At 43.5% G+C, this 22,432-nt stretch overlaps 1 protein-coding gene across 5 annotated transcripts in view; it reads right to left on the bottom strand.

The window, feature by feature from the left end:
- The window catches only part of Hsd17b11 (hydroxysteroid (17-beta) dehydrogenase 11), a 49,924-nt gene that overhangs the window by 18,876 nt on the left and 8,616 nt on the right, over positions 1-22,432 (bottom strand). For 4 of the 5 annotated variants that reach the window (XM_006250629.5, XM_063272893.1, XM_063272894.1 and 1 more), the window contains exons 2-4: positions 11,988-12,290; positions 8,904-9,011; positions 944-1,075 (exon numbers count right to left, since the gene is read on the bottom strand). In XM_006250629.5, the coding sequence (XP_006250691.1) occupies positions 944-1,075; positions 8,904-9,011; positions 11,988-12,197 (450 nt within the window). In that variant the 5' untranslated portion in view covers positions 12,198-12,290. Of the gene's footprint in view, positions 1-943; positions 1,076-8,903; positions 9,012-11,987; positions 12,291-22,432 lie in introns of those variants that run through there. The other variant, NM_001004209.1, reaches the window with a different exon arrangement.

The following is a 22,432-nucleotide window of genomic DNA, read 5'->3' as shown; positions in this document are numbered from 1 at the left end:
AATGGCTAACTACTTATATCCCTAGCCAGCTACCTCTTGCCATTGATATCTCAACCATTTTATAAATGGAACAGAAATGATACATGCGAGCACAAGAAGAAGTAACACTTAACATTAAATGACTACACAATAATCTGGTCATGATTGCAAAATACCATGAGGAGCAGTCTTCTAATGGCTACTAATCATTTCATACATTAAACATTTATTGAGTACCCACTGTGTACTGGGGATATACAGAAACAAAAAAGATAACACACTGGATGGTACCAAACACAAACGTAGGAAGATAGGTATCCATGGCTTGGGAAAGGCAGGGTAAAAGCAGGCTGCATTTTCAGCAGCTCCAATCACCCCCAAGCTCCCACCTAAGAAAATACCAAGCGGTGGTTTATAAACTAGCTCTCTGGGAAATACTTGGCATCTTCAGAAACATACAACTAATGTCTTTGAATGGTGAGTTCCATTACAAAGTCTGAAGCGTTTGAGGCCAGGATATAATCTGGGTCTGAGTCTCATGAGAATTTGAAAGCACGTCCCACTCAGCTTGTTACATTATCATAGACAATGACTGGGTGGTCTCTGTCTCCTTTCTGTGTTCTCTGTATTATCAAAGAGAACTGTGCAAATCTAGTTTAGAATCAAAACCCACAAGGAAGGCATGGTGATGCATGCTTGCAAACCCAGAACTTTGAACGCAGAGGCAGGAGTTCAAAGCCAGCCTCAGCTATATATTGAGTTTAAGGCCAGTCTGCAATAACTGAGGCCTTGATGCCAGAAGCCAGAAGAATGGGAGCACTCACCACACCTGAAACTTACAGTGATTTACCTCATTATTAATTTTGAAAGTGCAATTGTTGGTAAAACACAGTCATAACGCTAGAAATAAACTCAATCTTTGAGTCTTCAAAAAGGAATATTTTGTGAAAGAAATCACACTCACCCAAAAGTGTGCAAGCACATTGACTTCGAAAGTCTTTTCAATCTGAGGGTCCTGCGTAGCAAATAGATCTGCAGTGTAGACAACGCCGGCATTATTTACCAGAATGCTAACATCTCCAACTTCTTCCTTTACCTTAAACATCAAAGAAGAAAACCATATCCGTTAAGTGGTTTGGCTGTAGGTTTGCATATTCTGACTATTAAAAAAGCACATATTTCTTTTTTGAAGATTTATTTATTTATTTATTTATTTATTTATTTATTTATTTTATGTTTGTGAGCATACTATAGCTGTCTTCAGACACACCAAAAGAGGGCATTGGAGGCCATGTAGTTGTTAGAAATCGAACTCTGGAAGAGCAGCCAGTGCTCTCAATGGCTGAAACATCTCTCCCGCCCCCAAGAGGATAGATACATTTTTATCTAGTAGGCATGGGGAGAAAAAGCAATTTTGTTACCAATATCCCAACATAATATAAGAGACACTATCTATCTTAATGCTTATGCTCAAAGTGGCTCTGTTTTGTAATTTAGTCTCTTGACCCTACTCTATTGATTATGGCTAAATAGCATTGACTTTAAAACGTTTCTTCAGAAGCAGGAATTAACTAAATCTACTAGCAGATTCTAGGACAGTTGTGAGAAATTACGTGAAACTGACTACGTTATTAAGAGGGTCACCTCTTATGCTCCTCTAGTTTCGAGATCGCTTTCCTCAGTTGCTCACCAGCCACTCTCCATCAGGTGGCAAAGGCTTAGGAGTGTCAGGTAGGGGCTCTTTGGTCAGCCTTGAGTAGAGTTTTGACTTTGCTCTCTTTGAACTATCTGGTACAAATGAGCTATTGGTGGAAATGTCCTATTAATATTATGTCATTGATACACATCCACTTATACCTAAGTCCAAGGGATACGTTTGTAGATTCTTTTGGGAGGGGGCCTTATGGGGCAGCTGAGAAGGTCTTTATATGGAAATAGATATGAGATAAATAATATAAATGTCATACATAGCTGGGAAAGGTGGTATACATCTTTAATTTCAGAACTCTGAAGGCAGAGACAGGCAGATCTCTGTGAGTTTGCGGTCAATCCGATTTACAGAGTTAGTTCTAGGTCAGCCAAGAGCTACATAGTCTCAAAACAAAAGAAAAGCACAAACAAAAAAAAAATCACATGTCTGGTTCCTACCAGGTAAGTGTTTCTTCTTGATAATTAACTACTCCCTTTGTATTAGTTCAGAAGGAAGAACATTTGAGAAACCAAAGGGATTGTAGTGGAGTGTCATATAAGCCACTGCAGTTCTCAAAGGTTGCAGCTCTGGGTAAAATGATTTTAGTTGAGGAAATATAAGCAAGATAACAGGGCTGCCTGCCAAGGGCTGTACAAGGCATCCTTGAGCAGTGAAGCCTATTCACATTCAGGAAGGAAGAACTTAGGGTGATGCATTTTCCCCAAGTTACTGCTGCATCTTCTGGATTCTACTGTAATCGCTAACAGCACCTGTAAATAAGAAAGTTCCCAGACTCCCAAAGCCTAAAGTCCTTTTCAGAAGACCAGAGCTGCATAGCTCCCAGGAGTACACAGGAGAGTCAGACAGGAGAGTCAGACAGTACTCTGCTATCTATTGGGCTCTAAATAAAAGCTAAGCTTCTCTTAAGACAGTTGCCGTTGTTTAGAGCTCAGGCTTTGGTGTGCTGGGAATTGAAGGGAAAGTGACAAAGACCCCGGGGATCATTTGCTTCCTTGCATGTTTTGTAGATGGCTTCATCTTTTTTGTATTTAATGTTCACCACAATACTTAAGGCGATGCTCTTGTTTGCCCAGTTGAGAAACAGGGACCCATAGAATGGTTTAGGCTTTTAAAAGTGGAACCTGAACTGTTCCAGATCTCCACAAAGGACCTCACACAGAACGGCTGCCAGGGAACAAAGGTTCAGTAGAGCCTGGGGAAGCTTCGTTTGACATGCCGAGGTCTCATTAACCAGGGCTGAATCACATCGGGGTGTAATTAAGGTGGTGAGGGCCGCTGTGCAGTATTTATCCTTCATCCATGGTCAACTCTCACGTCTTTAGCACAGAATGAAAATTGTTAATAATGTCCTCAGACTGCTGTCTCTTGTTACTAAAGAATGTCCCCAATACCATCAACTTTTTCTCCCTTAAAAATAGTTATTTATTTAGAGGATGTGTGCTTAGTATATTTATCTAGGAAAGCATTACAGCTTTGTGCCTGTACAAAAGGTTTTTAACGTTTAATAACCCAATTCGTTATTTAGGGACATATGGGTTTTAATCTATAATCTTACATTCATATAATTTATTTACAGATGCTTTAAAACAAAACAAACCCTTTTTCTTTTTCATTATCTATTCTCTCTTCAGGTGGGAATGCTGCTAATTTTGCATGTTCCTTAGCAGAGAAAGCATGCTGACCATTGAATTGTCAGGTAGTTCATGTAGCTAACGAATTTGATTATCACCAACAGCCCCGTGGCATAGGTCTACAGCCCAGTACACTCGGTAGACACAGAGAGGTTATACTATAATCTGACAAAGGAAACTTCAAACTGAAACTCGTCAGAAGAGATAAAGAGGGACGCACCAGTCTAATCAAGGGGACAGTTAGCCGAGAAGACGTTGCTATCCTAAACATTTATGTGCCAAACTCTGGGACACCTAATTTCATTAAAAACAAACAAACAAACAAACAAACAAACAAACCAACAACAGCTGCTGCTGGATTTAAAGACACAGTTTAGTAGCCGTCCAGCATTACTAGGAGATTTCAATACCCATAGGCTCATACTCTCCATGAGCCTTTGAACCAGAGAAACACCAGAATTAACTACATCATTCATCAAATGGACTTAATGGACACAGAACATTCCAATCGAGCACCAAAGAACGTACAATCCACTCAGTAGCACATGGAAGCCTTTCTAAGTTGGACCACATCTGTGGACACAAAACAAATCTTTAAAAATTCAAAAGGATTGAAATCACTTCTGGTTTCTTATCTGACCACAAAGCAATGAACCTTAAAACTGACAGCAAAAGAATCTTTAGCAAACACACAAACTCATGGAGATTAAAAGGCACATTACTGAATGATGAATTGGGCCTTAGGAAAAAAATTCAAAAACAAACTAAAAATGTCCTAGAACTGAATGAGAATGAACACACAACATAGCCAAGCCTCGGGTACAATGTGAACGCAGCGACTCATGAGATAAACGCACAGCTCTAAGTTGGTGCATTAAAAATCAAAAAGAGCATAAATAAATGACTTAAAGATACAACCAAGAAATGTAGAACAAGTACAAACCAAATGCAGACCCAATTAATGGGAAGAAAAAAAGAAATCAGAGTAGACACCAAGGAAATGGGAGCAACGATAACAGATAACCCAAAGATCCAGTGTTTTGAGACAATAAACAGGACAGACAGCTCTTGGCCCAAGTAGCCAAAACAGGGCAAGAAAGACCCAAATGAACAAAATGAGAAACAAACACGGAAATCTTACAACAGAGACCAAAGAAGCTCAGAGTAACATAAGGGAATATTTTTAGAAGCCTGTAAACCATTAAGCTATTTTCGAAAACATAAACAAAAAAATGATGAATTCTTATATTCAGCCAAACCACCAAAATTAAATCAGAAGAACTCAACAATCTAAGCTGACCCACAGTGAAGAAGGAGACCCAATAATAATGAAAAGCCTTTCAGCTAAAGTAAGTAAATAAATAAAAATAATGCAACACACACACACACACACACACACACACACCCCTAAAACAAAAATCGCTAGGGCCAGATGAATTCACAGCAGAGTTCTCCCAAACTTTCAAAGATCAACAGCCAACTCTTCATAATCTTTCTTAATCTACTCAAGCAAGCGGAGACATTACAGAGTGTCCCCAAACTCAATCTAGGAAGCCAGTATCACTGAAACACCACTACCAGGAAACACTGCAAAAGAAAACTACATGCTAGCATACTTGAAGAACACAGACCCAAAAATGCTCAGTAAAATACTGCCATGCAGAGTACAGACAGACACCAAACCAAGCTGGCTTTATTCCCGAAACATTTATAAGTCAATAAGTGTAACCAATCACATAAATAGACTTACCAACAAGAACTATAGGATCATCTCAACAGATGCAAACACAAGCCTTTCACAAGATCCAATATACCTTCATAATAAAAGTCCTGGAGAATGCAGGGCTGGAGGGATCATACCTCAACATAGTAAGAGCTTTACATGAGAGGCCCACAGACAACACTATCATACATGGAGAAAAGGTTGAAGCAATCCCACTGAAGTCAGGAATGAGACAGGGATGTCTACTCTCCCCACTCCTTTTCAATACTGTGCTTGAAGTACTAGCCACAGCAATAAGGCAAGAGAGGGAAACTAAAGGGATACAAGTAGGGGGAAATGGAACCATTCTTACTGCAGATGGCATGGTACTGTATATTACAGATCCCCAAAACTCTGCCAGAAAACTAGAAATGATAAATGAACTCAGCAACACAGCAGGACACAGAATCAAGTTGTACAAATTAATAGCTTTCCTATACACCAAGAACAAACATACATAAGAGATTATGGACATGTGAATTCCCATTCACAATAGCCTCAAAGAAAGTAAAATATCCAGGAGTAAACTCAACTGAGGAGGTGAAGGACCACAAAAACGAAAACTTCAAGCCTCTGAAGAGAGAGCTTGAAAAAGACAGTAGAAAATGGACAGACAGCCCACGCTCAGGGATTGGGAGAATTAACAATGGAAAATGATTGTTTTAGCAAAGGCTAGTTACAGATTCAGTGCAATCCCAATCAAAGCCCCCATCTCTTTCTTCAGAGAAAGAAAAAAAAAATCCTAAACTCATATGGAACCACGAAAGACCCCTGTTAGCAAAAACAATTCCGAACCATGCTAGAAAGAATTATCATTCCAGATCGTATGATACATTGCAGAGCTATATACAATACGCAGACAAGAAGAAATGGGACAAAATCAAAGACCCAAACATGAATACATGTCCCCGCAGGCACTTTATGTTTGGCAAAGAGGCAAAAAGCATATACTGGAAAGAAGAAAGCATCTTGAACATGCTGGGAAAACTGGGTGTCAACATGCAGAAGAATGACGCGTATCTATTTTAGCTGCATGAAACTAACTCCACATGGATCGAAAACCTAAACCTGAAACCCTGAAACCAGTAGACAAAATCCACAGGCGGCACCCAGACTTTCTGAATCGGATTCCATTTGCCCAAGAACTAAGGCCAACGCTTGGCAAATGGGGCTTCAGAAAACTAAAAAACTTCTGCACAGTTAAAGAAATAATCAGTGAAGAAGCCCCCAGAATGGGAGAACCTTTGCCAGGTACAAGTCTGACAGAGGATTCATGGGCAAAATATATAAAGAACTCAAAAAAAAAAAAAAAAAAAAGCAAAGAATCAAGAAGACGACTCGTTTTAGTCATGGTTCTACTGTGAAGAGACCTAATAGGTAAGCCCTCATTGCTGAAGATACCATGCATTTCAGACACAGGCCCTAGACACACCTGAACAGGAACTGACCTGAGTGTCCTGTCCTGAAGCCTAGCTTCTATGCTACCAGATGGCACCAAGCAAGCTTCCAAAGGAGGGAGGCGACCTACAGTCCTACCCGGCTGTGATGCTCGTGACCCATAACAATGACCAGTAAGGCATGGGAACTATAAGGTATAGCGGAGGTACACATCCTTGGTGGTAACCATGCCAGCTAGTTTTATGTCAACCTGACACAAGCCAGAGCCTCAACTGAGAAAATGCCTCTATAAGATCCAGCTGAAAGGCATTTTATTAATTTGTGATCACTGGGGAGGCCCAGCCTACTGTGGTTCTGGGCTCTGTAAGAAGCAGGCTGAGCCAGCCATGGGGTGTAAGCCAGTGAGCAGCACCCTCCATGGCCTCTGCATCAGCTCCTGCCTCCAGGTTCCTGCCCCTTGTGAGTTCCTGTCCTCACTGCTTTTGATGAGGAACTGTTATGTGGAACTGGGAGTGAAATAAACCCTTTCCTCCCCAAGTTGTTTTTGGTCATGGTGTTTCTTCACAGCAGTCGTAACTCTAACTGTGACAGTAACCAACACCTCTCTAATTGGACTAAAGACTTGTTCAACAAGAGGAATCATGTTTCCTACTGGAAACCTAGCTAAATACCCAGGGGTGGTAAAGCCATGGATCTTGGAGGGGAACCCACACACTTTACTACACTAGCATAATCCCTAGGGAAGCTCTAAATATTTGTCCTTATCCCACAGATAGCTGTGGGCCTTACCCCTCATTAAGGAAACTTTGCAACAGACCAGACCTCTGTAGAAAACCACAACCAATCAGAATGCAGAATTGCAAAGCCAAGACCCAACAGACACATTGTATAAACTGTCTGGACTCTAAGACTCAGGGAACGCTGCAGACAGACTGTGAGAGCCAGAGGGTCTGCGAGTTTGCTGTGAGCCTGTGCCTCCTAATCTTAGAAGCCACGTCCATAGAGTCTCAACAACCAACTGCCTAAACGTGAACTGAAAGAGACCAAGGAGGAGTGTATGGGAGGTTTCTGGAGGGAGAAAAGAGAAGGGAGAAATGATGCAATCGTATTACAATGTCAAAAAATTTTAAATTAAAAAAAATCCAAAATAACCAAACTATTTAAAAATAGGAGGAAAAAGTTGAATCATATCTGGGTCTGAACAGAGCGGCTCTCAGTTGGGTTGAATCAGGGTCTTTGTGTGCACTTGGCTGAAGGAGAGGTCTGGAAAGCAGACTTTAAGGAAATGTGCCTGTTACTCTGATGGCCCTCCTCCACTGGCTCAAATGAGAGCACATTTCGTACAGACAGCATTTCAAGTGTAGGTAGAGGACAGCCATGCCTTGTGGGACTAGATCAACCTTCGAGTCAAACAAGACCCGAACACTGTAAGTTTCACACCCATATCCTTGACTGGGCTTCAGAAGACACTGTCAGTGCTGGGAAGTGGCTGGAGACAGTCAAGGGCGTACAACAGTATCAGACCACGGCAGAGGGAGGGAGTCGCACAGGGAGTGCTAACAGTTTAGACTCTGTTATGATTCCTGGACTCTGCTCTACTCCTGCTGAAAGAAAACCGCTGGAGGGGAGGCTGACGCGTGTGCATATTCTACACAGGCACGCCCTGGTGGTTTTTTTCTCCAGTTTGATGCCCAGGTCTCGTACTTGCTAAAGTTTGCTACATAGTGTTCCCCCAAATGTGTGTGTGTATGTTGTGTATAGCATGTGTGGTGTGTGTGTGTTGTATATAGTGTATGTGATGTATATGTTGTATACAGTATATGTGATGTGTGTGTTGTGTATAGTGTATATGATATATGTGTAGTATATGTGTATATGTGATGTGTGCGTTGTATATAGGTGTGTGTTGTGTGTGTTGTATACAGTATATGTGATGTGTGCATTGTGTATAGTGTATGTGATGTGTGTGTAGTATACATGTAGGTGCATGTGCCTATATACACACACATAGAGGCTAGAGGAGGATGAAGGGGTCCTGTTCTCCTGTCCTTTACCTTATTCCCTTGATAGTCTATCCCTGAGCTCCAAGCCAGGCTGGCAGCCAGCACCCACAGGCTCATGTATGTGGCTGTCTTACACACATTGTCATGCTTGTGCAGCAGGCATGCTTAACCATTGAGCCTCTATCTTACCTACAGAGCCAGTTCTCCATCCCATTCAGTCCGTAAGCTCCCTGGGAGGCTGCAGAGCACACTGGAGTCTGAGGCTCTTACTTCCAGGTCTGTCACTTACCAGACACAAAGCCTTGAGAAACACGAGCCACAGTGTTTTTCAGTGACCGTGTAATGGACAAATACGACCATCTCCACCACACTTCCTAGCTCCCCTCCTGACACACTCCTAAGTACACGTGGAATCTTACCTTTCTCACAGCGCTGTAAATCTCTTCCCGCTGGCTGCAGTCCACCACAAAGGGATGGACCTGGGCACCTAGCTTCCTGCACTTCGCCGCTGTTTCCTCGATGCCATTCTAGAAAAGACCACGAGGAGACCAGAAGGAGAATGTAAATGATGGGGGTGCATACCGAAAGCTGGGGACCAAGTAGGAAGACATACTATTAAAACGCAAGGTGGATTATTTAAACCAAGCTAACCAGGCGTCCACACTCCCTTGCATGACCATGGCTGTCAGTGTCTTAACCGTTTTCCTTTCCCTCTCCTTCCATGTTTCCTCTCCAGTCCCCTCTACTTGGTGGCCAGAGGATCCCTCCTCAGTAGAAATCGGCTCCCAATACTTCTCCAGGAGTCAAAACCAAAGTACCCTGAACAGGGGCTCCTGGCCTTGGGTCTCCAAAAGGGTAATGAGGGTCACATTCCTCTTTTTAATTTTCCTTGTAGCATATTACAAAAATAAAGTTTAACCTGGCAGAATATTCTTTTTGACTAGTGGAACAGTTTGTTTCTCTGGTGCATTCAATTAAAGACATTTCCCCCAAATATTTGTAGCAAAATACAGCACAGCCAAAAGCCAGAATGGGACAGTGCTCTGACAAGCATAGTATTGGCATCAGATCAATCAAGTCACAGTGATTAGTTATAATATTAGGATAGTAAAGGGGACTAGAAGTGTCATTTCCCAATCAATGGCAGAACACAATTCTGCTGACAAACAAAGACCAGGTCCTTTGTATGTGTGTGCACATGTGCACATGCATGTGCCCCTGTCCCTGTGAGCACATGCATTACATGTGTTGCATCGATGTGTGTGGTCTATGTATGTATTCATGTTCATGTGTACACACTTGTGTGAGTGGTGTACATGCACATAGAAACTGAAGGTCAACAATTTCTTTTACAACCACTTTCCATTTGATTGATTGATTAATTGATTGATTGAAACGGTTTCTCACTGAGCCTGGAATTCTCCCTCCTAGGCTGGCTTGGCCACAAGGTCCACAGATCTTCCAGGCTCCCCACTCAGTGACAGTCCTTACAGGCCCTGGTCCCCTTGCCCTTGGCTCTCTAAGTGGACACTGTGGTTCCAAACTTGGGCCCTCATGCACATTATCACCCAAGCTGTCTCCCCGGCCCCTCTCCTACTACTCTTCCCCCAAGGCCCCTCCCCAGTGCTCCTCCCTCAGTGTCCTCCCTCAGGGCTCCTGTGGCCTTCTGCTTATCTCTGCACTGTTCCCACAGGACTCCATGTTTTGGTTGTATTCAACACAGACATTTGTAATGTTACAATTAGCCTAAATATGTTAGAAGGCAAGGAGAGCCTGAATTAAAACATTATATGCAGCCCACAAATCAGAGTGAATTAACAGAAACAGATAAAACAGGTAAGGAAGTTCAGGCAGAACCATTACTCTATCTAGGCTGACAACTGCTGTCCGATGGCAGTTTCTCTGAGTCTGTGCACTTGACTCAGAGAACTGCTGTTCACTCCACCCCTTTATCTAACCCAGTCTCCCCACCAAAGTCTTACTACTTCAACATTTCTAATATAATATTCTGCATCCCTCTCTTCACGATATGTGTTTGAAATCAAGTGGGTTATCCACAACGAACAGCCATGAGGGATGAGTGGCATCTACCTACATTCTCAGCTCAGACCTTGATCCAGATCTTAGACTTCTCTTCAGTCTGATCCAGGCTTTGAGTTTGCTGTCCCTGTGTTTGTGTTGGTGCCTTGCCATGCTGGGGTAGCGCTGTACCACTGTTCTAAAACCCCAGCCTCTCTTGACTCCAAACTCGTCCGCCTCCCCTGGCCACTTAGACAACCTGCCGTCTGCCTTTCCCATCCCACGGTCCCCTGCTCCTTTCATGCTTCTTTTTGCGATGTCACCCGATCGTGTGTTCTATTGTACAGGTTGCCTGCTGATGGTCTTTAGCTCACGAAGGCTGTTTGCATCACTGGTATCTGTACTTCTGTATTCTAGCACTGTCCAGAAGACAGTAATGGTCACCAAATGTTCGCTGGCTTAACACACATTAGAGAAAATTGTGTGGATCAGAAACCATCAACCCGAATCACTCTTGTTAAAGAATAGAATTTCAGACTAGTTTCATGCCAACTGCTAGACTCCTGGCTAATTACTTCACGAATTAACCTACCATCTCTCTGGCCTTCTGAAACCTAAAGGCCTGGGAAGCCTAGAGTTTCTCTGGTAAGAAGTGGAGCCCATTTTGTGCCTGACTATATGATTTGCTGAGCCTTGGCCAGCTGACCTATGCTGGCCAGGTTGCACCTTTCGTTTATTGTATAAATACCTAATTATCTGTTTTCTCCACCAAACCGAGGGACCCCCATCTCTTGCTTGCACCAGGTCTTCACGTCTAGGCTGTGGATACGGTGGAACACTGGTTACTTGCTGCCTCGACCACTCTAGAGTTAGCTCCTATTTAACCTCATGAACCCTGACCCCTTGTTTACAGAGTGGATGCACACAGTGAGTGCAGTGAGGGGCAGGCTAAGCCAACAGGTGCCTCCCTTTGTCATCCACCAAAAGCCAGATCAACATGTCACTGCTGGGTCCTTCTGACTTGCCTTGCACCTCGACCTGCAGGTACAGGAGACCACACTGAAGTGATTTCACTTTTAATTATTTTTTCTACAAGCGGACTTAAATGACTCTTGTAGGCAATGTGACAGTGCAACGGTGATTCCTGTAGGGTGTCATTCTGTACCCATCTCGGTAGCTGCAAATGAGACCTGACAGCTGCATACCTCTAACTCCTGGGATAGCACCTAAAACTGCTGCGTTTTCCAAAGGTTCATGAGGGTCAGTAGGAGGAGGTCACTGGCCATCTTCAGGATGGAATTACAGTGCTATTGTAGAGAAGGGAGGCAACCAAGATTCTCATCGTCCGCTCATCATGTGGTCTTAACAGATATCAATCTGAAAAATGTCAATAGTACTAAACGCTCTATGGACTCTACAGAGAACTGTGAAGGGTGGTTGTTTCCCAAGCGTGGACCACAAAGGAAAGGACGAAGCGCGGTTACCTTATTGATATCCCACAGAACCAGTTTGGTGTTTAGTTTGGCAAATTCGTAGGCGGTCAGTCTTCCAATCCCATGACCAGCTCCGGTGATCAGAACGATCTCTCCAGCGACGGATTTTTTCTTCTTGGGAATCAAACGCTTGATGAAAGACTCAATGCAGAAGACAATAAGCAGAGGCAGCAGCAGGATCAGGTCAAGAAGGTACTTCATCCTTTCTGTAGCCCGGCGTTCTTGTTCCGGGTCCTAAACTGCCTCTCGAGTCCGTCAAGCACAAAGTAAAAGCGTGGGCAAGGCAGAGTTCCCCTATTAAAGAGAAACAAACAACTCAAAAACCATTCCTTCCGCGGGGCCGGGCTTCAGAAGGGTTTTTGCCATTGGCTCGGATTGCAGTCAGAGCAAAGGCTCGCTGGCTTGGCAATCTGGGAGGGACGAAGTTCAGAGGCAAGCCCTTGGGCGGTGCGACCCTGATAGAGTTCACGGACTTCCTCCTAGGAAGGCTAGTTACTGCGCGCTTGGAGAAATCTCCTCCCTCCCTGCCGCAGACCTCGGGAGAGGTCGTTATGCCCGCGCAGTAAAGAGCGAATGGCCGTGCTAGCAGCTCTCAGGATGTGGTGGACAGTCGCCTGTTTCTGCATAAGGGTTGCAAAAATGTGGAGCCACTCCTCAAACGACCAGGAAGCAAGGAAGGGGATTCTTGGGGAAAGGAAGAGTAGCAAGAGGGGGATGGGAGGACGGCTATGGGGGAGGGGCGGGTTAGAACAAATCATGGCACGTTTGTGTGTAAAAGTCACAAGCCCATTTCTTTGCACGCTAGCCAAAAATTAACAACAAAACAAACAACACTTCAGACAAAACAGCACAAGGGGGAAAAGCAAGTCATTCTGTTCCTGGTTTAGAAATGACTCTACATCGCGATTTAATTTGAATTGATCACGATTTCTGGAGGGCAGAGGAGATTGTATCCTCCCTAGGCAGCATCAAGTTTTAGGAAAGGGAGTAAACCCATTTCTCCAGGGAGGAGCCGTGTAGTCAGGCAACCCGTTCCTACTTGGCCTCAGAGAATCTGGAAATAAGAAGCAAAACATATATTCAAGGATGGTGGGCGGTTTGCCCGCAGGTAAGCCCACCACTTTTGCTCGTGGTGAACGTGGAAGGCAGATGAGGATTCTGGGTTTCCTAGAACTGAAGTTACTGTGAACCTATCTCTACATCATCTCCCCCGCCACTCCCCCCGCCCCCCCCCCCCCCCCCCCCACTTTTTGAGACAGAGTATCTCTCTTGTAGCTCTGGCTGGTCTGGAACACTCTCTTCCCCAAGTTGTTTTGAGGCAGTGTCTCATTTAGCGGCAGGAACAAGCTAACAGCCTGTCTGTTGAGTGGGTGACTCTTTCACGCTTAATAAAGGTTCCCAACAGCTAGTTCTCAGTTTATGAACAGTAAATGTTAGCTGTTGACTTTTCTCCTGTGACACTGGGGATGTGGCTTGCTTGCTTGTCATCTTACTGTCACCTGTTATTCCAATATAATTATTTCTCTCTTTGCTACTTCCGTTAGGTGTTACTTGTAACTTTAGGGAGCAAACTTCTAATGTTTCCTTCTTGTTCTAACAACTATAGGCTACAGATGTTGGAGGAGAAAGTAAACGTCCCAGTCCTCCCCTGGAGTACAATAGATTATTTCTCTGCAGCTGGTGAAAGGAGCCAATTTAAACCAGATTAAATTATAGTAAAGGCAAGCTTACTGGGGACCAAGGCCAGGGAAGTCACCATGAGAAAAGGGTAGGGGGGGAGGGAGGGAGGAAAAGGGGGGGGGGTGCCCAAAGAGAGAAGAGGAAAAGAAGAGAGAGACCAAAATGTCTGGATTATATAGAGAGGAGCCTCTGGGGGAAGGGCAGTCAGGCCTCTGAGCTGGAAAATTCAAGAGTGGGGAAAGGGAGTGCTGGAGAACCTGGAGGTTCTAATTCCCAGTTTCTGCCATGGGTAGGCTTACTTCCCCACCGGTAGGACTGGTCAGATTTACTTCCTGTCTTGATGCCATTGCTTTTGTTTCCTCCACCAGTTCATTTTGAAAACTGAAAGTCAACAAGCCACGTTTACATTCTCGTGAATCAAAAGTGGCTGTCCTCATCGGGGCTGCGTTTAGAGGGTTGGCTGCCTGGGACAGAGCACAGCAGAGGAAAGGTGTGCCACCCTGAAGTGATGAACTGTGTAGACCCACTGGACTTTAGATCTGAAGCAGCCTGGTGTTGAGTCAATCTCCTTATCATGGGTTAGGATTTGGGCTTTCGCAGGACACAGTGGCACTCACATATGATCCCAATATCTATCTGGAGGTGGAGGTGAAGGTGGATCCAAAGTTCAATGCTCACCTGTATATGTGAGCGCGATATGTAATAGACCTTGTTAGCAGGGCACAGTGGCCTGCCTCTTTAAGCCCAACACTTGGGAGGCAGAGGCAGGAGCATCTCTGTGAGTTTGAAGCCAGCCTGGTCTATATAGTGAGTTCTAAGACAGCCAGGGCTATGTAGAGAGAATTTGTCTCCAAACAAACAAACGAACAAGCAAAACAAAAGCAGAAATATCCAAATAAATAAAATACAACTAAAGGACATTGTGTCACTTTCTTGGTGGATGAATTTGAATTTGACAAAGCATTGTGTCTCGTTTCTTCACTCTTAAAAATGAGGGTATTAACAGCTACCTTATAGGGCTTCAGGAAGATTAAAAGGCATTAATAAAACATTTAGAATAATGATAAATTTTAAGTGCCTTTTAAATTTCGAGAGGATAGAAACTACAATCCCCTGAGGAGTAAATGAGGTAAGATTAGGAATATTTCAAATACTATACGTCACAGAGACAGCCATTGAGTGTTGTCTTTTTTTTAAGCCATTTTATGATTTGATGTGTATAAGCATTTTGCTTACGTGGATGTATGAGCACCACATGCATGCCTGACACCCGCTAAAGTCAGAAGAGGGTGTAACCCTGGAACCAGAGTTCCGAGGTGACTGTGAACCACCATGTGGGTGCTGGGGACAGAGCTGGAGGTTCTCTGTCAGAGCAGCAAATGCTCTTAACCAACTCCCTCACTCCCCGAATTCATCCTAGGAGGTTTAATTAAGTTAGGACAAGAGGGTCTGGTTTCTCAGCTTCACTCACCATTAGTCCTAAGGCTTTCTTGTAAGGAGCCCACCCAGAGCCCAGCCGGCAATCTCAGGCTCCCCAAAGAGGTGGATAAATGCTAACATTATCAAGGCACATTTTCCAGACTTCCAGTTCCTCCTCCTCCATAAGTCAGGGCAGCGCCTCAGACGCTAACTATTGACACCTTTTGGTGAGCCACCCTTGGTGGCTTGGAAGCACTCACGCACTGAGTTTGAGGTCCAGAGAGGCTCAGGGATTGCTTCAGTCTTGGAGAACTGCCCTGCCTAAAACAAAGCAAACTGACCATTGGAATAGGAGCAGAGGGACAGAGGGGAAAATACAGGGCAGGAATTTCTTATCATACCCTAGGGCTAGGGATGGCTGTAGAAACCGCACACAGGAGCAAACACCAGCCTCCTCCGAGAGGTCCTGCGGGCCATGCTGCAGGGGCACTGCCCTTTGCTTCCCCTTGGGATTTTCCCAGCTCTCCTATAGAGAGAATCAACAATTGTCCTTTTGGAGGGGCTGTAGGAAGGATAAAAACACTGAACATTTTTTGTTTGTGAGATCTCAGTTCCAGGAGATCTGACATCATCTGGCCCCTACAGACACTGTGCACACGGTGCACAGACAAACAGGCAGGCAAAATATTCATAAAGAATTTTTAAAAAATTACTTGTTTTAGCTATAACAAAGCTAACTAAAGAAACTCCAGCCAATGAAACTATACTAATATTTCAACCTAGCATTTTAAAATTTGTGCACCAACCTCTACTAAGTTGGAGAATCAGTTTTATTGCCAAATTATTTTATAAGGTTATACTGATATTTAAAAATCAAATATGCTGATAGAATCCTTGTAGCAAGTACCCCAGGGTATTGATTGGTAAGTTCTACTGCAACCTGTATCTTAGTTTTTATAAAGAGAGGTGGGGGTCTAAGATAGAACTTACATATACACCTGTTACGGTGTTACTGAGAATAGTTTCTGGGGCTAGATAGCTGTAGGTTCAATCTTTGTTCAACTAACTACTATCTGTGGCCCAAGGCAAGTTTTATTACTATTTTGTTTTTGCTTCCTCGTAAATGAAAGGAGGATAATTATAGTATTATCTTAATTGTCATGAATAAATGAGACATTTACACAATGCTCAGAGTAGGGCTTGTTTCAAGACAAACTGTGCTCATGTAACCAACAGCCTCCTTCCAGCTGGCTCTGTGTGAGTTACCCCAGGACTTGTACCTAGTACAACAGCCACTTGATAGTTCAGTAATCATTTTAGGGTGAGGATCTAGCTGAGGTACAGCCTGGCTGTATAGTTTCCCTTTCAGGAGAGTAGTAGTCTGCTTCCCTGAGCATTGTAGGGTCTCAGCTGTTCGTGGTATGAGCAGTTTTCCCTATAATCTATATACAGTGCATTTCCACTCTGGGAAACTCTTTGAGAATCATACTCTGGCAAATCTGAGGAAAACTCCCCAGTCTTTGTCTTCACACCTGATCACACCTTAGCTCTTGGTGTGGTGACAACCGCAGAGAAGGAGGCTACAGAGCACACCTTTTCACTCCTCTTCAGCTGTTTTAATTTTACAGCGTAATTACGGGATTGTATTCAATGTGTTTGAGTGTGTGTGTATACATGTGTGTATGCTCATGTGTGCACTGGTACATGCATATGTGCAAGGATACAAATATGTGTGCACTCAGGTGAAGGCCAGAGGTCAACTAACCTCAAATGTTCCTGAGAAGTGTTGTCCATCTTGGTTTTTGACATAGTCTCTGGGACTGGGCCCAGGAAGCCTCCTGTCCCTGCTTCCTCAGCACTGAGATTCAAACATGCACCACCAGCTTTTTATGTTAATTTTGGGGATTGAATTCTGGTCCTCACACTGAATGTGGTGAGCGCTTTGAAGGGTGACTGTACATCTTGACAGCTAGGCAATGGATAAGTTGTGGTAGCTCTTAAAGAAGAGTCAAGTTGTCATTCCCCAGGTTCTTTTAAAATGCAGAACACTGTCATTAACCTGGACTATGAGTCCTGACACGGTGTTCTATGTTCTAAAGATGAAATCTGAGAAAGGATGGTCACATAACTTTACATGTCAATCATTTTGAAGACTAACTCAGCCACAGAGTAATTTCAGAAAGCTATGATAGTCAGTTCCTAAGTATGGGAATACTTCAGAAGGACATTCATTGAGAAAAGTAAACTCCTGACCGATTCTAAAGTAGTGAGGCCAGCACTGGATTAGATAAAGATCAAGTGTGATGTGGATTTAGATCTAGATGTCTTATTTGAGAATGTCACAACTCCTGGTGTCCGAAGTATACATTTTTATTCTTATCTTTATTATTTTCAGTACTGGGTCAAACTATGAACCTGAGCACGTTAGGGAAGCACTCCACTACTAAGACCACCATCTAGCCAAAATGAAACCATTCTTAACTAAGAACATTGGAAGGGATGAGCATCTATGCTTCTTAGTAAGTCAACTTCTTACTTAACAAGATAATAAGGGGACCAAGGGCTTTTAGATCTAGATGTCTACCTTCCCAGCGTAGTGTGGGATGGTGTCCTTTATTAACTATACATAGCATTAGTCACTGTGCTTCATACACTTCCTCTTTCCTGCTCCTATTGTCATCTCAGCACTGAGCTACCTGAGGTTCACTAGTCCTTACATTTTCAAAGATCATCTTTGTTTTTTTTTGTAGCCTTCTAAGCCCCTAAAGACTTATCTGCTTGATTTCCCTGAGGGCTTTAGGAAACTGTGAGAACCCTTGATCCCCTTATTATCATCACTGTTAAGTAAGAAGTTGACTTACTGGTGTTAGCTATCTACCAGTGATAACCTGTAATAACTCTTGGGAGTTCACTGTTCTTTGATACATTGGGGGAGAAGGAAGCTCACTCTCTGGGTGAAAACTAATGAAAACATTACATAGTATTATGCATTAGAGGCCAATCTATGCTGGAAAGTGTAAATAAGAAAAAAATTAGAGCCTTCCTCCCCTTCCTCTTATCTGGTTTTATTATCCATGCTTTTATTCATGACCTTGAGTCTCCCAACTACTGTACTGATCTCTAGTTCAGCTTGGAGTCCTCCATGCTCAGCACCCCAAGCCCTCTACCTTATCCACTTGACTGAACGTACTAAATTCTCTTGCTTGTCTGTCTTTCTCTAATGAAGACTCGCTTCCACTTTTCTGACTCCTGACTTCTTCCTCTCTGATCTCCTGAGTCTGCCCAGGTTGGTTGTTCTAACGTGTTTTGAGGTTCCTGCCATTCTGTCATATGCCATGCCTGCAGCAAGCTGAACCCTCTGCAAACAAACCCCTCAATCACTGCTGATGGGAGATCCCCAGGCTTCTGGAGGAACTGCTGTCAGTCTTTAAACTGTCTATGCTACTTTTCCCACCCTCCTTTCATCTTATGACATCATGGCCTATGATGAAAGTAGGACCGATCACATGAAGCATTCCCATTCCATCACCACACCTGAGTCATAAGAACTGTCTCTTCCTTTGTTGCCATGGAGAGGTGATCTGGCTTCACCCCCCACCCCCAATAGGCATCTCTCATCTCTTCCAGCCTTCTGCAGTTGTTCCCTCTTCCTGATAGAGTTGGGTTTTAAACAGCAAGGAGAGACAGTCTTCCTTCAGAGCCCAAGGGTTCAGTTGTCAGAGAGGAAACACTTTATGTTCCAGTATCTGGCATTTGAGGGCCTGAGAACTGGTAAAAGATTGTTTAGGGAAAAAGAAAGATTTTTTTTTTTTATAATAGAAAAATGTGACTCTTAGAGGCAGGACTGAAGGTACACACACAACTGTTGTATGGGAGAGAGGGTTGGGTCCTAGTTTGCCTTTCTGCTGCTATGATAAAACATTGAGCAAAAAGCACTGGGGGAGGAAATATTTACTGATTTTACAGAATTTGGAAGAACATTTGTAGACTCCTTCATTGGGTAATAAATGTTATTTTTGGAACTTCATGGACCACGGTCACTTGAGTTCCCATGGTTGGGGACTGGTAATCCACTAGGGCTATGTAATAGGCCTGGAGTGGGGTTTCCAAATAGTGAGTCCAGGCTATAAAATTCATAGTTGTGCTGCAGAGCCTCAGGGCCTCCTACTATTTTTTTTTTCTTTTTTCGGAGCTGGGGACGGAACCCAGGGTCTTGCGCTTGCTAGGCAAGCGCTCTACCACTGAGTTAAATCCCCAACCCCTAGGGCCTCCTACTCTTACTCTTCACTGGAAGATGCCACTTTTTTGAAAAAAAAAAACAATTACGTTATTTATGTAATGTATATAAGTACACTGTAGCTGTCTTCAGACACACCAGAAGAGGGTATCAGATCTCATTACAGATGGTTGTGAGCCACCATGTGGTTGCTGGGATTTGAACTCAGGACCTCTGGAAAAGCAGTCAGTGCTTTTAACCACTGAACCATCTCTCCAGTCCCACCATTCTGTCTCTTATCCCCTTCATAGATAAGTTCTGGGGCAAAACCACATCCTTCAGCACAGGCTGGATTAATTTAGAACACTGTGTTCCTCTGGGTTTTATTCAAAAGTAAAATTATTTTGAGATAATAAATGTGCCAAAGCCATTTTCCCAATCATTGTCTCTCTATGTATGATATTCAAAACCCAAAGAGGCCATGATGTCACCTATTCTCAGTAGGACACGACAGAAATAGCATCAACATGCATCTTACCTTCAAGGGACACCTCGGATTGTTGGGCATCTATACACTTCATAGATGTCACAGATGTTTGGATTCCAGTGGGGTTTAATGTCTCATTAATGCATCCAGATCACAAGCTGTTTGCTATACCACTGAGCCCATGCACTCTGATGCTATCACCATAATGATCCAGAAGCGTGCTCTGCAGAATGTCACTTGATGTAAGGTCCCTGTGAGCTCTACTGGTGGAAGAGTTGAAAGGGTCACAGAGAATGTGTCCCTGCCCTGTTTCCTTTGAAAGGAAACCACTTGCTACTCTTTAAAATGATTAAGATTGGAGGGAAAATGTGAACCAGGTCAGCAATTATACAGAGTGCCGCAGCTGTAGTAAGACTGGTATCACAGTGGAAGAGCTCCTAAGATTGAGGCAGCTGTCTGATTAATTCTCTGTGAGTCTGTCTACTAGCACCCACAATATGCCTCTGATCTGGCAAGTGGGACCGGATACAATGAGAGTTTGATGAAGAAGACTTCCCTATGCTACAGAATCCCTTGATAGTGGTGCTGCTCTTGGCAGCACTGTAAGAATACCTTTGACTCACTTGGCCCTCCTCTCCCCAGTGGCCCTTCCGAGCTTGGGTGTGGAAGTATTCCTATCCCCAATTTCTATTGGTGATCAAGGAAATATCTATAGGATGGGCTCAAAGAGCCAAAAGATCCACTGTGCCTTGAATGTAGCCAAGATTCCATGTATCACCTAGTGTGGGTGAATTTCTAGCAGAGAGGTCATTATAGCAATTCACTTTTCCTGATATGAGTATCAGAGCAAATATTGCATCAAAGAGCCCTAGTAAAGTCTGGCTGTTACCTTTGCCTTGTATACAGTTGCTCTGTTGAATAGTCATAAACAGGTTTGAAAAAGGGCTGGAGGAATGTGTTATCTGTATTTCTGTGCTGTCAGTTTAGTACTCTCCTTTGATCAGTGACTCTGGATCAAAGTTCATAGTGACAAACTGGGCAAAAGATCATGATTATCTACTATGACTACTGATGGCAAGTCTCTCCTTCCCTTCTCTCTGCCTCTCCTTCTCTCTTTAATTCAAGTTATACCCACACATGTCTTAGGAATCTTTAGTGTCATGGTCAAGGTTCTCTGTGGGTTGGTAATCATTCTCCTTTAGGCTTGTTGTCCTTTGTGGCATTTATGCTCACCTTGCCTCTGTGGTGCTGGCCATTTTAAGTCTTTTTTGCTCCTCTAGCAGAAGAAAGCACAATTCCATTGCAGCATCTCAGCAGGATCTTGGCTATCAAGCTGTAGAAGACACTAGGGTCTTCCTAACTTTTTGCTTCACAGGAAGAGTCTTAGATCCTCTGGACCTTCTTAGAGGACACAGTGGACTCTTTCATCTCAAATACAAACTCACTCTAATGTCCCCATGTCCCCAAGCATTCTGACAAATTTTCCAAATGCTAAGACAAGGCTAACATTTTAATATCATTTCTGCAGGCTCTCATGGCAAAGTTTAACAGAGGCCTTCCAGCAATATTCTGAAGACAACTCCAAGGGTTTGTAGAACCTAGAGTCACAAGGGGATGCTGCCAGGTCAATAGCATCTCCCTATCTATCATATCTATCTCCCTATCTACATTTTGCTTCTACTTTTATTTTTGCCTACTCGGGTGATGTGATGTGCGTGGTATGTATGCTTGTGTGATATGTGTGCATGCATACGTGTGTGTGTGTGTGTGTGTAGAGGCCAATAGTGTCTTCCTTGACTGATCCCTCTCTATTTACTAAGGTAGGTTCTCTCAGTGTACCTGAGCTTCCCTATTCAGCTAGTTAGATAACCAGTCTGCCTGTCTCTGCTCCATAAGCACGGTGATTATAGGTGGCCTGCTTTATGCAGGAGTTGAGGACTTGAACTCCTGTTTGAAGCTTGTGCAACAAGCCACCTGCCCACCCTTACATTTCCTTTCTGGATTCCGTTCCTTGTTTTTATGCCTCCTCCTGACTTATCGCTTTTTCATTCCAAAGCCACCCTTCTCTACCTGATTCATAAAATCTCCTGATTCCTTTACATCTTTTTTTTTTTTCCTCTGCTAGCTACGCTCACGGTTAAGTTATGAGAGGAACAACACCAACAATGAAAGCCCAACCAACCAACCAGAAAAAGAAAAGAGAAAGAAAAAAGAATTCCTGATCCTGACTTCTCTGTGCAGGTGTGTGAGGCTACCTGTTTTCTGCAGTGTACAGCAGCCAGCAGCCAGAAGCTAGTGACATTTACTGTTAACTCTGGGGAAGAAGTCACTCTCTGAACAGATTTTTCTGGCAACTTAGATGTATAGTCTCCATAAGACACAGGTGGGTAATCTTGAGACATTTCAGTGAGTGGACAAAGATGATTGGTCTGTCATTCAGTAAACCATGGCCACGCCCTCTTCAAGCAGGCCTCTATCTCAGCCTGTAAAGAAAGGCTCTTCAAGACTTGGGCATTCTGTCCCTGTCCTATCAGACTCTGTACAAGCCTGCTGTGCCTCTCTTCTTAAAAACCTCCATTTCTCAGTAGCCAATTCTGCATCTTGCTAGTTCTCTTTTGGAATTAGTAATTCATT

This window comes from Rattus norvegicus, chromosome 14 (genome assembly GCF_036323735.1).
Source record: "Rattus norvegicus strain BN/NHsdMcwi chromosome 14, GRCr8, whole genome shotgun sequence".
Taxonomy (NCBI): Eukaryota; Metazoa; Chordata; class Mammalia; order Rodentia; family Muridae; genus Rattus; species Rattus norvegicus.
Note: the sequence above shows the minus strand (reverse complement) of the source record. Positions and strands in the feature narration are given on the sequence as shown.